The 15802-nt window shown below is 38.2% G+C and overlaps 1 protein-coding gene across 2 annotated transcripts in view; it reads right to left on the bottom strand.

Moving 5' to 3' along the window:
* Positions 1-15802, bottom strand: part of SPIRE1 (spire type actin nucleation factor 1) — a 128352-nt gene that overhangs the window by 43000 nt on the left and 69550 nt on the right. For both annotated transcript variants that reach the window (XM_066328797.1, XM_066328803.1), the window contains exon 4: positions 7158-7283. In XM_066328797.1, coding sequence (XP_066184894.1) covers positions 7158-7283 — 126 coding nt within the window. The remainder of the gene's footprint in view (positions 1-7157; positions 7284-15802) is intronic.

The following is a 15802-nucleotide window of genomic DNA, read 5'->3' as shown; positions in this document are numbered from 1 at the left end:
TTCACTGTGACAAATGATTATGTTTAAACTAGTAGACTAAATGGAACATTAGAGATTCCCTCCAGCAGCCCCAGCCAGCATCAGTGGGTTTCTGCCTCTGTTTCAACCATAAATTTAGAAACCAACACATCTAAAACACAATAGACCCTTTGTCACAACTCAACTGTGCTCCAAAACCTTCAAGTAACCTCAGCTGCTGCTGCTGTGGCCACTTGCACTTACCCTTGGGACAATAGCTTAAGAAAAGCTATTAGAGTATAATAAATACATGGCCTAAATGGATTTCCCTTCCAGGAAGCAGAAAAAAAATCTTAAAAGGGTTTTTCTAAATGATCTCAGAACCTCAGACCCATACCACAGACCCAATTCACCTGTTACAGCCTGGGCATTCATTCAGGCAATAAGGGTTGGATGTGTAGGAAATTTCTGTTTCAAGAGCTTTTTTTTTTAGCTTTTTTTTAAAAACCGTTTGCAGCATTTGGCCATTTTTTTAGAAGACTGCATTTTGTGACAAAAGCTAGCAATAAAAATATCAAATGTCTTCAAACCTCTTGCTGTACTATTAAAAGCAGGCACTTGATTTGCTGCTGCTGCGTGGCCCACATTTGAGATGTGCTCTTCTGTGCTCAGCGACAGATGGGAGTTTATGTAAGACTCTTCTCAGCACAGTGTCAAAGACTCCCTTTCTAAAACACAACGCTTTAATGAATGTGGTATTCTAGGGAATCCAGACCTGGACTTCACCTTTCACCAACTGCAGAGCACAGTCTACTGTAGTTCCCAGTTTATACTCTTAATTAGGAGTCACTTGTTCACTGATTTTTACACTGCGATCTATGAAACTAGTTAAAACATTCTTGCACATCTAGGCTCAAGTTAAAAATACACAGCATGCACATATTGGAAAAACTTTTATATACCTTCAACTATTCAACATGGGTTTAAATTCCAAGGGCTTAGGCAGTAGCATTACTGTAGGTCTTTGAAAAGACCCAAAACCCATTTAATTCAAACTCGGAATAGGATCAGTTAAACCAGTTCCTGAAAACCTCAAGCTGATAGCAGACAAAGTTCTTCATGTATAGAGGTGTGGGCTGATGCTCAGCTCTGGAGAGGGCAATAGTCACCATGCTGCTCAACATGACTGTGCAAGAGGCAAAAAACCCACAAACCAAGGGCATGTAACACTGATTGAGTGACAGTGTCTGCACCACTTAAGAAAATAAAACCAAACTCTCCCCTGCCTGACACAAACCAGCAGCATTTTCCCTTATTAAAGGTCCTAAATTGAGGGATCAAACTGATCACGATGGAGCTGCAAGCCTGACAACAACACAGCTGCAAAAATGGAGTCACTGGAGACTTGAAAGTGTAGGCAAAAGTGAAGTTATGAGCTGAAAAGTTTGTGACTTAATTCATTTCTCCAGCTGTGCTCACTGAAAATCCAAGCAGCAGAGTATTTGACAACTTTTACAGTCACAAGACTTTTGAGAGTAACTGGGCTAATGACTCTATTTCCAAAATAAGTTAGCCATTAACATTGTTTAGGTACCTATTAACTACTTCCATTATCATATTTTGTACAAATAATACAGCAGTATAACCACCTGACTTTTTTAATTAGCTCTTTTCCAACTGAATCTTTGTATGAAACTGAAACTAGGAAAAAAAGAAAGAAACTATTTCATCTCTACGCATGTACTTATTTAGAATTTGTATGTTTACACTTAATACAGATCAGATTGAAGTATATCCAGCAGACTGAAAGAATTATACTTTTACATCAGAAAAGACAGAAATTAAAAGCAACATGTTTTAAAAAAAGAACAATACAAAGATAACAGATTGGGAGCTTTCTCTATGTTCTACCAAAAGCCTAATTACAAGGCACACTGTGGATAATGAAATTATGGATGTGTTTTTGATGAGCATGGATTTTCACTGCAATTAGTAATGTAGGCAATTACAAAAATATACAAAGTCCTATTTGGTTTTTGAAGGAATATTAATTTTGATGCTCTAAGGTGTACATCAATCTCTAAAAGCTTTTGAGATACAAGTAAAGCCTACTGAAACTGGACCTTATCTCATATTCTGGCCAGCATCACATGGTGTTTTTTAGCACCACCTGTGTCAGTTAAAGGGGTTTAGAACGCAGAAGTCTACATCCTACAGGCCAGCATCACCTTCCTTGGTACCACCCAGAGTGACCAAGTGTTTGAGAGTGGAAGAGATCCCTGGAAGTCAGCTGGTCCTGCTAAAGCAGGGGCAGTTGTCCAGCATCATGTCCAGACAGCTTTTGAATATCTCCAAGGACAGAGAATCCACAGCTTCCCCAGAAAACTTTTGTCAATGCTCAATCACTCTCACAATAGAATTTGTATTTCTGGCTGTTCAGAGGAACCTCCTGCACTTCAGTTTGTGTCCAGTGCCTCCCATCCTGTCACTGGGTACCACTGAAAAGAGCCTGATGCTGTCCTCTTTGCACTCTCCCCTCAGGTATTTAGAGACAATGATGAGATCCCTCCAAGCCTTCTCATTCCCAGACTGAACAGCCCTGGGTCTCTCTGTCTTTCCTCACAGGAGAGATGCTCCAGTCCATCATCTTTGTGGCCCTTCTGTGGACTCTCTGCATTATGTCAATGTCTCTCCTGTACTGGGGAGCCCAGAACTGGACCCAGCACTCCAGTGCTGAGCAGAGGGGGAGGATCACCTCCCTCAACCTGCTGGCAACATTCCTCCTAATGCAGCTGGGACACCACTGGCCCTCTCTGCAGCAAGGGCACATTGCTGGCTCGCTCAGCCATGAAGAGCACGTGGAACATTAACTCCAGCAGAAGGCAAGACTGGGCAGTAACAGGGAGCCAGAGGAGGACTAGGGCAGATATCCCTTCAAAAAGCAGGTTCACAATGTGGATACAGCCCGGGTGAATCCCCTGTCTGATCCAAAGCACCAATTTTGCATTTCTTTGCTCCAATAGTGTCTATCTCTCTCTCAGTCACACTCAATGCCATTTCTGAGCAACGTGTGTGACCTTTTCAGATACTTCACAGCAGGAACATTTATTTTATCTCATGGACATCCCTTATTTGTGCCTACAGTTCTGCCTATGGCCAGGTGCCACCAAAGGTTATGTAAATTACTTCTGGAAAATCCAGAAAAGATAAATCTTTCCTTTTACATGGGTCAATTTTTAGCAGATATTCAAACTACCTTGCCCCTCACCATATATGTGTGCATTTCCTTCACATTGTGGACCATTTTCCCTGAAAACTATTTAAAAAAAAAAAAAAAAAAAAAAAAAAAAAAGAGAGAGAGAGAGAATCCCTTTCTATGGGATTTTCTTAATGCAATTTTGAAAGCTCACTTCAAAAAACAAGCTCTACTCCATGTACTCCATCTTTGTTATCAGCTGTAAAGGCTTAAACAGCAGGTCACAAGAATTGGCTTATCAGAAGACCACTCCTGAAGAGCAGCAGATGGTACCCAGGGTGAGTCTGCAGCAAGGGCACCTTTCACAGACTCTGAGCATCATGCAGGTGCTGCCAGCAAGCTGAAAAACACCCCAGTAAACTTGTTAAAAAAAACTTCACCTTGCACACTTTTCTAGAATAGAAGTAGCATCTCCCTGTCTGCAAGTCAACTTTACTGCTGACCTTTTATACACAGGGAATCTGACTGGAAATAATCATATGGCGTCAATTATGTGACAAAGTGCCTTAAACATTCTGTTTGACATCCATGGAGATGATCTGAACAGCTCACTCATCACTTCATCATTTCTGATTAGTACACTCACCCAAATTGATGACAGTACAGCCCTTTGTGAATCTACGCTCTATTTGTTATATGACAGATGATGACTGGGGAACACGTGGCTCCTCGGTGTATATACTAGTATTAAAACATATTATAATCTATAGACCTGTCCCTTCTACCTACCAATTTATCCTTCTTGAAATCCTGGACTTTCAAAGTCCTGCTAAGTTTTTATAGGGCCAAACTGAAACCAGCGTCACAGCAATATTTTTTTCTCTGACTCTTTCATGGTTTATTTCCCATCTAAACCTGTTCTAGGCTGTAGCATAATATAGGTCAGATTTTGTTCACTCCAGGCAAGTGGATTTTTACAGCTAAAAATTCTCCCTCATCCATGACAGTGAAGTTGCATTTACTGAATTTAAGCATTTACTGACCAAAAAACATGAACCTCATATACCAGGGAAATAGATATGCAGATGCCAGTCAGTTGCCCTAGAAGGACTCCAGGTAATTTCAAAGTAATTTTTAGCCATAGGAAAGCTACTTTAAATAAATTCCGAGGATTCTTTCCTTTTTTTGGCGTTTTTAATTTCATTTTCATCTCACATACTCAACTGTGTCTAGGTCTGAGGGAATCTAAAGGAAGATCTCCAAATGAGGCTGTTAATTTTTGAAACAAACTAACAATTTAAAATTCCCACAATATTACACCATCTGGTTTTTTTTTTAATTGGAACTGATGTATGTAACTTGGTTCTTTTCCCCCAGTTCTCTGCCAATGCAATCACCACAAATCCGTGACAACAAAATTTCCTTACTGAAGTATTCAGTATTTATCTCCTTTACACACATTACTTATAAGACAAAAACAAAAGGAAAAGAAAAAAGGAATTTACTAGAAGAGTATTTAACTGTACTCCTCATGACACAGGATTTTGTTATGTATGTTCAAGACAGAAGAGTATGTAAACAATAGCACAGCTTTTACTGGCACAAACCTAACACGATCATATGATCCCTGCTTGCCTCAAGTATAAACTATAAAGGTCATTTTAAAATGGTGCAACAAGATCTACAGCATTTCACCTCCTATTTTTTTCATACCTATTTTTTATTTTATACACTCACTGTATTATTTTCAAAATTAAATGCCTTCCAAATCTATAGTTAGATAAAAGCTATGACCATGGACCAAGCACATCATAAATCCAAAGTATTCAGATTCTAAAATCTGCTTCCAAGATAATTTTCTTGGTAATTTCTTACATGCCTACTAAGGGACTGATCCAGAGTAAAGTGAAATCAAAAGGTCAAAACTTTGGCCCTGGTCAGGTGCAGCAATAAAAGTCTTACTAATTCAGTAGGGCCAAAATTCCATCCACAAGGATTACTTCCTTTGACCTAAATGTGCTTTGAATCAATGCCTAATAGTCTGTGAGAGGCAAATGGTTTCTTTCATTTGGGATTAACTCATAGTATTCTCTATGGTGTGATCAGATGTTGTTGGGTTTTTATGCCCAGTGATAAGGTGATTAAATAATTTGCAAATTCAAAATGTCTTTCTACTTTTTAAAATAATTTTAAAACATTATTAAGACATGATTTTAAATAGTTATAGCCCATAATATTTTATTTTGACACTGACAACAAAGATGCCCTATTACTGCTCACTGTGGCCAAGGTGTTTGAGAACTCCTCAATTCCTCTTTGAGCAGAAAAAAGAACTCTGAAGGGTGTTGTCTTTGAGCCTCAACATGGACTCTGCAACAGCTGTTGAGTGAGGTGTTTCCAGCACAGGTCCCTCAGTTAATATATCCAGTAGTTAAAAGCCAAGATGTGAAATTAATGATATCAAGGTTTGGGAGACAGCTTTGGCATGGAGATCTTGTATCCTGACTGCTCCCTGTATCAGGGGAATTGGATGCAGATGTCCTATAACACAGGCACTTCAGAAAACAAGTGGTTCTTTAGCCATGCTGGCATTGTCAAAATTAGCCTTGTATAACACTGCTTCAGTTTAAAATTTGCTTTCAGTTTGAATAGGAGTGGAGAAGAAGTGGAGAGGAAATGTGACCCTGTGCAGCAGAAAAACATCTCAGAAGGATTCTCCCTCTTGGACAATGCATCTCACTCAGGAAGGAAAGAGCAGCAGCCCCTTATGTCTCTGCTTTGCATCTTCCACCATCAGTGTGATAAAAGCTCTCTTGTGCTGCTCTGTGCTTTCATCTGACCCTTTAATGAGCTGATTCAGTTCATTAACCTGACAAGGAGTAACTCTTTTATTTTTTGTTTTGCTTGATATTTACTGCATTTATTCCCTAGAATTAGAAGAAGGAAAACAGTGGGAGTACATATGTGTGGGGGTGGAACAGCTCTGCTTCTTTCAGCAGCAAAATTTTTTAGGTCAGCCTGTAAAATCTTATCCTGCTTTTCAAAGGTACTGTAGATCTTGACTTACAAAAGAAAAGAAAATCCTTCAGGGATTTATTAAGAAAAAAAAAATATGAAAGCGTTGCTACTTGACAAGTTTTCTTTGGTGAAGAAACCAGCTGTGAGAAATAAATTTCCCTTCCTGCCCTTCCCCTCACCCACCAGTTTTCCAGTCTTACCAGCACCCAGACTGTTTTAATACAACTGTTCACATGGCCACTCTGAAGGCCAGATGACTGAAACTATCCGCAGTAAATATCATCCTTAAAATCAGCCAGAGCTGTTCATTGCAATGGTTCACAGGATGGCCCTTCAGCCAACAGTAACAGCCAAACAGGCAGTGAACATAAGCATTGTGACCTGAAGGGGAAAATTCTTCTATTTTTAAAGTTGGCTCTGCTGTGAAACCAATGTGACAGGCAACAAACCAATCAGACAGTGAAAGGTAAGAGAAGCTGCTGACTGGGGACAAAATACGAGCAAGAAGAATCTCAGACGATTCCCAGCATATAGAATCCCCTCACGGGAAGGAGCTGAGGAAGAACAGGCAAAGCTCTGACACTTCATAACATCCCTGAAATACCAGAGAAGACTTCAGACTCAAATATATTGTATACACACATACAGGGATGGGTACACATATGCAATGTGTTACCCTCCAAGAAAATCCTCTATTTTACTCCCAAACTGACTAGTCACAATTAATAACAAGTTCTGTGGGATGTAAATGGTTACAGGCCAAAAACAAAACAAAACAAAACAAAACAAAAAACAAAAAACAAAACAAAAAAAACAAACAAACAAACAAAAAAACACCTCAGCTGAAGAAGTGTACTCCCTGAAAACTACAGATGATCTCCTCAATCATCTGACATTCCCTACTGGCTGGGTACAGAATCGATTTTGTAAGCAAAATTCACATGGTGATGAGCTCAAAAGCAGAAAACCTTCTCAGACTGCTTACCTCTTTTGCACTTTTAATTTTGGCCAGGAAAGTGTAGAGCTCCATTGTTTCAGCAAACAGAGCCCGACACACTGCTTGATAGTGGTTGGGCGCCTCTGATCGGGTTGGCAGGTGGGCAGCACACAGCTAGGGAGAAAAATAAATCACAGGATCAAAACAATGCCCCATTGCTTTCATTAATGCTACAGAGCATGAAATAACATGAAAGTGAATGCAACTGAATATCAAGGGCACAAGCACTCATGAGACATTTACGTTTATTCAGGATTAGGGTATACTATAGGAATGGTTAGGGGACTGGTAGACCATGTTCTGGGAAACCAAGATACTGCCTTTTCATAACCAAAAAAAAAGCAGGGGGGATGACATAATTCAACATAACTGTGAAAACAAGCCATCTTGAAGTAGCAAATTTTGGGAAAACATACTTAATTCAAGCCAGCTTTAAGAGCAAGTGTTAAGTATTCCCATGAATGTGGAAGAGAACTGTATCCCTACCAGTTTATAAAAGGATGGAAGGTAAAGCAAGGGAAAAAGTTCAGTGTAATCATCAAGCTGAAACTCTGATCATATTTATTTCAAGCAGCACAAAGATTTTAAAAATCAGCAAGAGCTATGGGAGCATACGCTTACTGCTTCACTTCAGACATGCATGAACATTTCCAAACACAGGCATAGCTAATGCAAAGGAACCCTACAGGTGTCTCCATATATATTAAACTTGAGAAATGCTGAAAGCCTACACAAATCACTAAGTTATTCACAATTACTGATGAACTGTCAGTCCAGTATTGCCTTTAGAGTAAAACTTGCAGCTCCCATTTCTAACAAGAGAAGTTTCACTGAAACCAGCCTTTACATTTTGAACTGAGAGCCTGAACATTTTTGAGTGACATCCAGTTTCATGAACATATTATGTTCATGGAAATATCGGCTGAAAACAGAATAAAATAACATCTGTAATTTGTTTCGTAAACACTTTTAAATTCAAAACATCCCAAAGCTGAAACTTGAGTATCCGTATCTTGTATCATACTGATGTATAAGTAAAAATAAAACAAAGTCTTAATCAAGGCCTTAAAATTTTTCTTGTTTATGTGGTTGTATAGTAACTATTTTTTATATATACAGTCACATTCAGATCTCCAGAACTAAAGCTTGATACAAAAGCCTCTTTAGCAGAAGAGCCCTTAATTAGCCTAGTGGCATACTTGTCTAAATCTCTCCTGTTATTCCAGTGAACACTGTAAGGGCCACGATGCATGTGAAGCTCAGGCTGCTTTTCCATATTGCTTTCCACTTGATCTAAATCCATACTGCCACTAAAAGGTGTGGTCCTGTGGCCTCCAGCTGTATGAATCCACAGATACCCTTATGCTGCCACGGGAGTTCGTGCCCTAACTCAGAGAGGATTACTCACCCAGACAAAAATTAACAATGTGAAGGAAGTGGAGCAGCAGACAATTACCCTTCATGGCATGGACACACTCACAGAAGGGAAAGCAAAAAGGAGCAAGGAGAACATGCTGCCAGGGTGGGAAAATGAAGGAAGGGCTGAACAATTGTGTTCGGGTACAGTCAGATTTAGACTGCCCTGATCTCATTGACAAGTTGCTCTCTGAGGCCATAGGCCCCTTGCTATCTTTTATTTCTTCCCGTTTGAATAACAATACAGAGCTCAGCGGTAAGATTTGGTCAACTCCTTTGATCAACTTTTACAAGCAGAATTTGGACTCCTGCAATATCCTGTTACAGCTATGTACTCCTATATATTATCTCCCTTTAGTTGTAAAAAGGAATATACATACAGAAAGTTTATATATATGTGTGTGTATATTTTTTATTCCTTCCTATATGTTTTCCTTCCACATAGGAAATGCAAGGCAGCCACGTTTACGAATTTTTCCTTGATCCTTACTTTAAATTTTATGCTGTTTTAGAGTAGATGGCCAACATTTTCTTACACTTTTCAAATTTATTTCCGGATAATCACAAGGACATAGTTGACATATGGCTCCCTTTTTCTCCCCATCCCCCTGCTTTTTTTCCTTTTTTCATCCTTTTTTTTCCTCCTTTTGTTTTCTTTTTTTTTTTTCTTTTTAATAAATTTTAATAAAGGATCATCTCCTTTGCAGATAAAGGGAGAAAAACCAAAACAGATGAACGACTAATGTGTGCAAAAATGATAATACATACCAAAAAGACAGAATCTACTAAACATTTCCATTAATGAAAATATTAGATCATTAGAGCAGTTCTGAGTATGGTTGTGTTCTTTTTTTCTCAATAATGAATCATGTCCTTACTTACCTTACTATGTTTTCATTTTCTGGTTTTTCATTATAGTACAGGAAAGAAAGGTTTCATTCTAAAATACACTATTTACAAAAAAAAAAAAATTGTAGCAACAGCAATTTTGAAAAAGGTCATAAAGTGGTATAAGTCTTCATAGCTGAGAATAAAATTTTATTATTACATAGACTGCACACAGGTTTTTAAGAATCTTTTTTTTTTTTGTTCAGAGGCACGTTAATTAGAAATAATTTGCATCAAATATTGAGAAAGTTAATAAATGCAGTGGTGACAAGTTCAAGCAGGGAACGGTTGTAATATTGATTCTATTACTGAACACATAAGGAGAAAAAATGCCTGCTGCTGAACTTAAGTTACAAAAGCAATCACATAAAACCTGACCATTTGCTTTGCAAACGTTAGGCTGCAGGTATTGAAAGAGGGCCAGCAGCTCCTACTAACTTTCATGTTCTGAGAAATCAGTCTCTGAGTGATCTTATGTTATGTGAAGATGCATTACATAATAAAACTCCTTGTGGTAATAACGACTCAACATGAATTTTTTTTGGATTAGGGAAGGTAAGCCTGAAGAAAAAGGAAAATGTAAATAGGACAGGTTGATTTTTTTTCATCCTTCATTGTAATATATTGTACTTGGTCCAGAACGCCTGACAAGCTGTAACTTCTGCATGAGAAAATACCACAAAATCTAGGCAGGCAAGGCAAATCAAGCATGAAATGTCACTTCTAGCCTGAGTTCAGGATATTTATCCACTTTAAAAAAATTACATCTTTACGTTTATGGTAGCAGTGTTTGAAAAGCTACATTACTGTAACACAGAACAAAAATCCCAGTCAGTATGTTTTAATAACTGAGATATGAAAAGACAGCCACCTAATAAACTCCTCCTCTTACCATGTCATAGTGGTAGTGGTACAAGAAGGATTAAGATCCCATATGCAGTCTTTTCCAGTCATTTTGAGGTTGTATGCTTATTCTGACACTTGCCTTTTCATCTCTCATGATACAACTTAAAACTGCCCTAAGGGGAATGAACTCGAACAGTGCCCAGAGCTTAACACAAGAGCTATTTGTTCTGCTTCCAAGAAGTCTCAAAAAGTATGGTTCAAAACAGATTATGTGGTCTTTGCAAACTGGTGAAATAATAAAAATATTATCAACTCCTGAAACATTAACTAGCTCAGTCTGTAAATATTTCCATTTGCAATCATTGTGAAGAGCTGGGATTTCTGGTTTTTTTTTTCTAACTGAGCCTATCCAAAACCCCAGATTGACCCAAAGCATTCAATCTTTGCTTAGATCACTAAGAAGATTAGAGGCTGTTTCCATCCACATTCAGGGTTCACAGGAAAAAAAGGCATTATGTAAATATGATAGCCTTGCCAGCTCCTCCAACTTCATCCTCAGTTGACTAGGAAACAGGGTGCACCAAGCCAAAGCAGTGCTTACAAGAATCACAATTTAACCATCTGAAGAGATCAAACAGCATTTCTTGCATTTGTTTGAATATATTCCAGCAAGGCCTCCATAAAGTTACAAAAAATACAACTGATTTGCCCACTAAAATGCAGCTAAGTTTTGCAAAATCATTTTGGCTAGATATACACTGGAAGCGTCATCAAAACACCTGGGCTGCTGGAATTAAGATTTCAGAAGACAAGAAGTGTTTCCACTTGTAATTATCTTGGGCAGAGGGCCTGTATGAATGCACCACAAAGAAGAAAAGGATTTCTTTTTCCCATGGGCCACAAAGACAGGCCATTGATATTATGCAAAACATATTACCAGCCTGAAATGCCAGGCTCGTTAAGTGTTTTGAAAGCCTTGGAGTATTAACAGAGACTTAAAAGATGTACTTTTTCTGAAGCAACAAGAAGAAATTACTTTAACCAACAGATCACTGAACATGCAAGTGCACTAGGTATTTGCCTCATCCTTTGCAATATGGTACCAAAAAATGCTCACAAAATAAAACTCAGCTTGAGGTGCCTTTTCAAGTCAAGAATATTTTCTGAAAGATTTTATCTCCATGATGATAAACTCGAGTTTATGATTAGGCTTTTCTTTTCATATATATCCTTCTTCATATGAATATCAACTTCAAGGAGCCACATGCCTTACCAGAGAAATCTTACCAAGACAGTGCCTGCACATCTGTAAAACTCAACTAAGCATTTTGCTTTGCTTTATTATCCAGAATAATGTGGAGGGATGGGTGGTTCACAGGAGTAAGTGTTTTGTCATGAGTCTGTAAGATGTTTCTGCCTGCTATGACCACTCCTATGCGTAGTACCCACAACTTAGGCACAGTACAAGTTTTGAGGTGGCTTTCACAACACCTGGAGCCATTTCACCTTCCCAGCACTTCAGAGCTGCTCTCTCAAACATTCCAGGCAGCGATTTGCCCCTGGCTCTGCTACTTGTAACTGCAGTGGGCCAAGGACTGCCTGATCCCTCTGACAAGGATTCTAGGGGAATACTGAGGGAAGACTGCACTAAGACAAAAGGGATGGGACCAGGCTTAGCTATTAATCCACAAAACAAATTAACAGAAAATACAGAAAGTATTCACGGAAAGTTACTCTTCACCTGCAAAAGTTTGGTAACTTTTTAAGTGATATTTTAAATTATCTTTTGGAAGTGCCATGGAACGTCCAATTGCTTGACATGCAAAACTAACTCCTAGTTAGTTAGTTTTCCACACCTTAACAAAAACGTAGGTTTCTTGGAAATTGAAGGAAATTGCTAGTACCAAGCACATCTACCTCTGTATTTAAGCACTCTGATAAAGCCTTCCTTTGTGCTGCCATTTGTTATTTCGATCATCGCATTGGGGTGGACAAAGGAAGCACTACACAAGTCTCTACTTTCATAATTTCCAAATTTAATGTTTTAGGTGGTCCTCCCCATAAAATGATTTAATAAATACAGTCTTTCTTTTTTTTCCCTAGTATGAATCTGCAAATGCAGTAGCAAAGCTATTGCATTTAGCAATAACAGGTATAATTTGAAGAAATAGTGGCCTTGTATTTGGTTCTCTCTTTCAGGGCTGTGAAAAGGACACAAGGTAGCTGCTAAAATGAAAGCCAAAACTGCAAATGAAAATTGGATGATGCAAGGATTGAAAACACTGCTTTGCATAGGATCTTGATCCTTAAAGAAATGTCCACCTGTCTGGATCAGATAATCGTCATCATCATCACTAACCAGCCTCTGCTTTGCAAAGTCTAAGGATTAAAGTCTTTCAGCAAATTATATATATGCTGAAATGTCAATCAGGAATGGACTAACAAATGTTTACAAACGCTCTCCTGAGTCAAAACTTAAGTCAGCCTGGAAGTGAAATTGAAAGACGCTCACCATGTGGGTAGACTGTGCTGGGAAATGCTGTTGTGAGGTTTTGTGTGCTGTTCTTATTTTAGAAACACAAAGCAAAACACATGGATTAAAAAAGTTGAGGATGAAACCCATGCACAGTTAAGGACTCCCTTCCACTATTTTCTCCTGAACAGAACATCTGTCCTGACACTTTCCTTCAGGTACCAATTGCACATTGAGGTGCTGAGCACCATGACTCATTTTCTTTCTTAAAATCTTAACACTACACAACTCTTTGAAGAGCCTTAACTACTTTTCCATGCTATTAAGACTGAATTTAGGCAGTGATGAGACTCTTGATAAAATTTCAACAGACAGCACTGCAAGACTAACACCTCGCTGAACTGTCTCACCTATAAACTTGAACCTGACCCAACAACAGACAATTAAAGCTGAAGACAATTTGTAATCTATTACATTTATATGATACCATCTTTAGGTAAATGAGTCTTACAAATATTTAACATCATTACAAACACTTCTGAAATTACTTAAAACTTACTCCGGTGTTAGGAAAAGGAAAGCAAACTCCACTATACACTACTACTGACTACATCTCAATTTCTAAGCCAAATCCTGTATTTTTCATGCTTAGTGAACCCTACTCTCACTCTTTATTAGCTTTCTAAGAATGAAGGAAGACCCTGACTATCAAAACAGACTTTTAAATGAAAATCAACCTATGTTCTTTTGAGACAATTATTATTTCCACTGGACATTTTGATATTGTTTTCAATGACTGATTAATTTTATGTGCTAGTGTAGACTTCCCGACAAAGCTGCATTTGTATAAATTCTCATTTCTACTTGAAAGCTACGAGGGTATTTTTAGTCTTTAAATACAGCCCCCTGCATACAGCTGTTTCTGGATTGTGTGTTAGGTGTGTTGTTACACTGCCTTTACACAGTGGTCTAACAACATCCTGCTTCTCAAAAAGACTTGTTTCAAAAGAGCCAATTAAGTGAAAACCAATTCTGCATTCTCTCCTAGTTTCAGAGAAACTGTGCTCCGTTGTTTCTTAGCAGAATAATGGAGGATTTAATAATATAAATATGCAGTAATCTGAATTTGCTAGCTCTCCTTCTTTGACTATTCAGTGGAACATCAATGGGATTATTCATGGCCAAGGGAGAAAACCTACCATTTATATCTTTCCCATTTTTTAACATGAAACGTCAATCCCTGCAACATTTAGCAAAAGCACTGTAGCCTGTCAGCAAGAACTGTTTTCTAAAGCTCTCTGCTTCATGAGTAGACAACAGCTCATTTGGGCAGCTCTCTTCTGTACCACTCACACATCTGCATTTCATGCCGGAGCAGCAGTGTGAAGGATGAGACAGAGGCATCTGGGTAAGAAAACCAGCTTCAAAAGCAGAGTAGAAGCATAGATGGGAAAACATGATAAAACTGGATAATTAAAGGAGAAGGGGAGTGGCTGTGCATATTCACAGGGCTACCTGTAGTTATTTAGCTAACAGCCCATTAAGCTGTGGAACCACCCTTCACATTATTAAATAACTTAGACCTGAACAACTGCTAGCAAAGAGCTGCACCCGTGTAATGCCATTTTGTATGTTTGTATGCCACATTGCTCAGCCCTCCCTAGGGCTGGAGGGTGCCTTCTACTACTACTGAATTACTGCTTCTTTTCAGGAGAAGAGAGGAGTGTTGGTTTTGTACCAGGATGCTTGGCATACACAGCAGAGAATGAAAGAAGTGAAATCTTTCTTCCCCTCTCACCAAGACCCCATACAAGCAGATAACACCCAGGCTACTGCTAGAAAAAAAAAAATAGTATCTCAGAAAGAAAATAGAAAATTTTCTCAGTAGAAAATAATGAAGTTTTCAAACAGTTTAAAGGAGAAAACAATTTTATCAAAAGGTACCATAAAATGTTGGAGAATGACCCTCAAATCAGAAACCAAATGATATGTAGAAAAGGAACAGGAGAGTACTGCGGAGGAGAGGCTGTGTCTCTCAGCTTTTGAATAATGCCCATCAATCTCATCACTACACAGTTCAGATGCTTGTATACATGCTAATTGAGAGACAACATATTAATGCAAGGAGCTTATTCATGAGCCACTTAAAATCCAATTAAAATATATCAACTAAAATAAAAACATGCACTTTCCTTGGCAGCAATTTAGAGTTCACATACAAAGCTTTAAAGTGTATGTGTGTGTGGGAAGCTTGTTTGTTTTTATGTAAAGTGCTGAAACTTCTCTCAGTAGGCATAATAATAATAATAATTTGCTTTCATGTTTTGTCCTGAAGCATGACTTTTTTATTCCTATCCAAAAAACAAATTTCCAGCCATATAACCAAACAGACAGCATTACTAAGCATAACAAGCTTTTAAACTTCCATCCCAATGGAAAAAATGAGTAACTTCTAACCAGTCTCATTTTGCTTTCATTAGACCTCAGTGTATGAAGAACTTTTCTACTCCTTCATGCATGCCTACTCCTTATTTGTAGTACCTTTGTCAGTGAAATCATGTCTTGGAACCCTGATTGCATGAAAAGGGCCTATAGAAAAATACTTTCTCTACTTCTTCCAGGCAAGTATGCTTAACACTTTTCTCTTTAAAATTTATAGCTACTGAATCTACATTGCAATTGTCTTATCAAGCATATCCGTTACATAAATGTTAAACATGCCACTCTAAGGTATAAACAAAATTATTTAACCCACAATTTATTGATTAAATCGACTAAGTAACTTTGATTCAAATATATACCCTTGCTTATTCAAACAGAGTAGGTATCCAATAAATCAGAATTTTAAAAGTTTTTTCTCCTCAGTTCCCTCTGTTTATAGTGATGACGTCCTTTTTTGTCCTTTTCCTTACATACACTTCATTCCTGGAAATTGTCTCCAGAATAGTAATCACTAGAAATTGAATTACCTGGAGCCAATGGCTTTGACATACTCCCTGTATATAGGTGG

Source organism: Sylvia atricapilla, chromosome 1 (genome assembly GCF_009819655.1).
Source record: "Sylvia atricapilla isolate bSylAtr1 chromosome 1, bSylAtr1.pri, whole genome shotgun sequence".
NCBI lineage: Eukaryota > Metazoa > Chordata > Aves > Passeriformes > Sylviidae > Sylvia > Sylvia atricapilla.
Note: the sequence above shows the minus strand (reverse complement) of the source record. Positions and strands in the feature narration are given on the sequence as shown.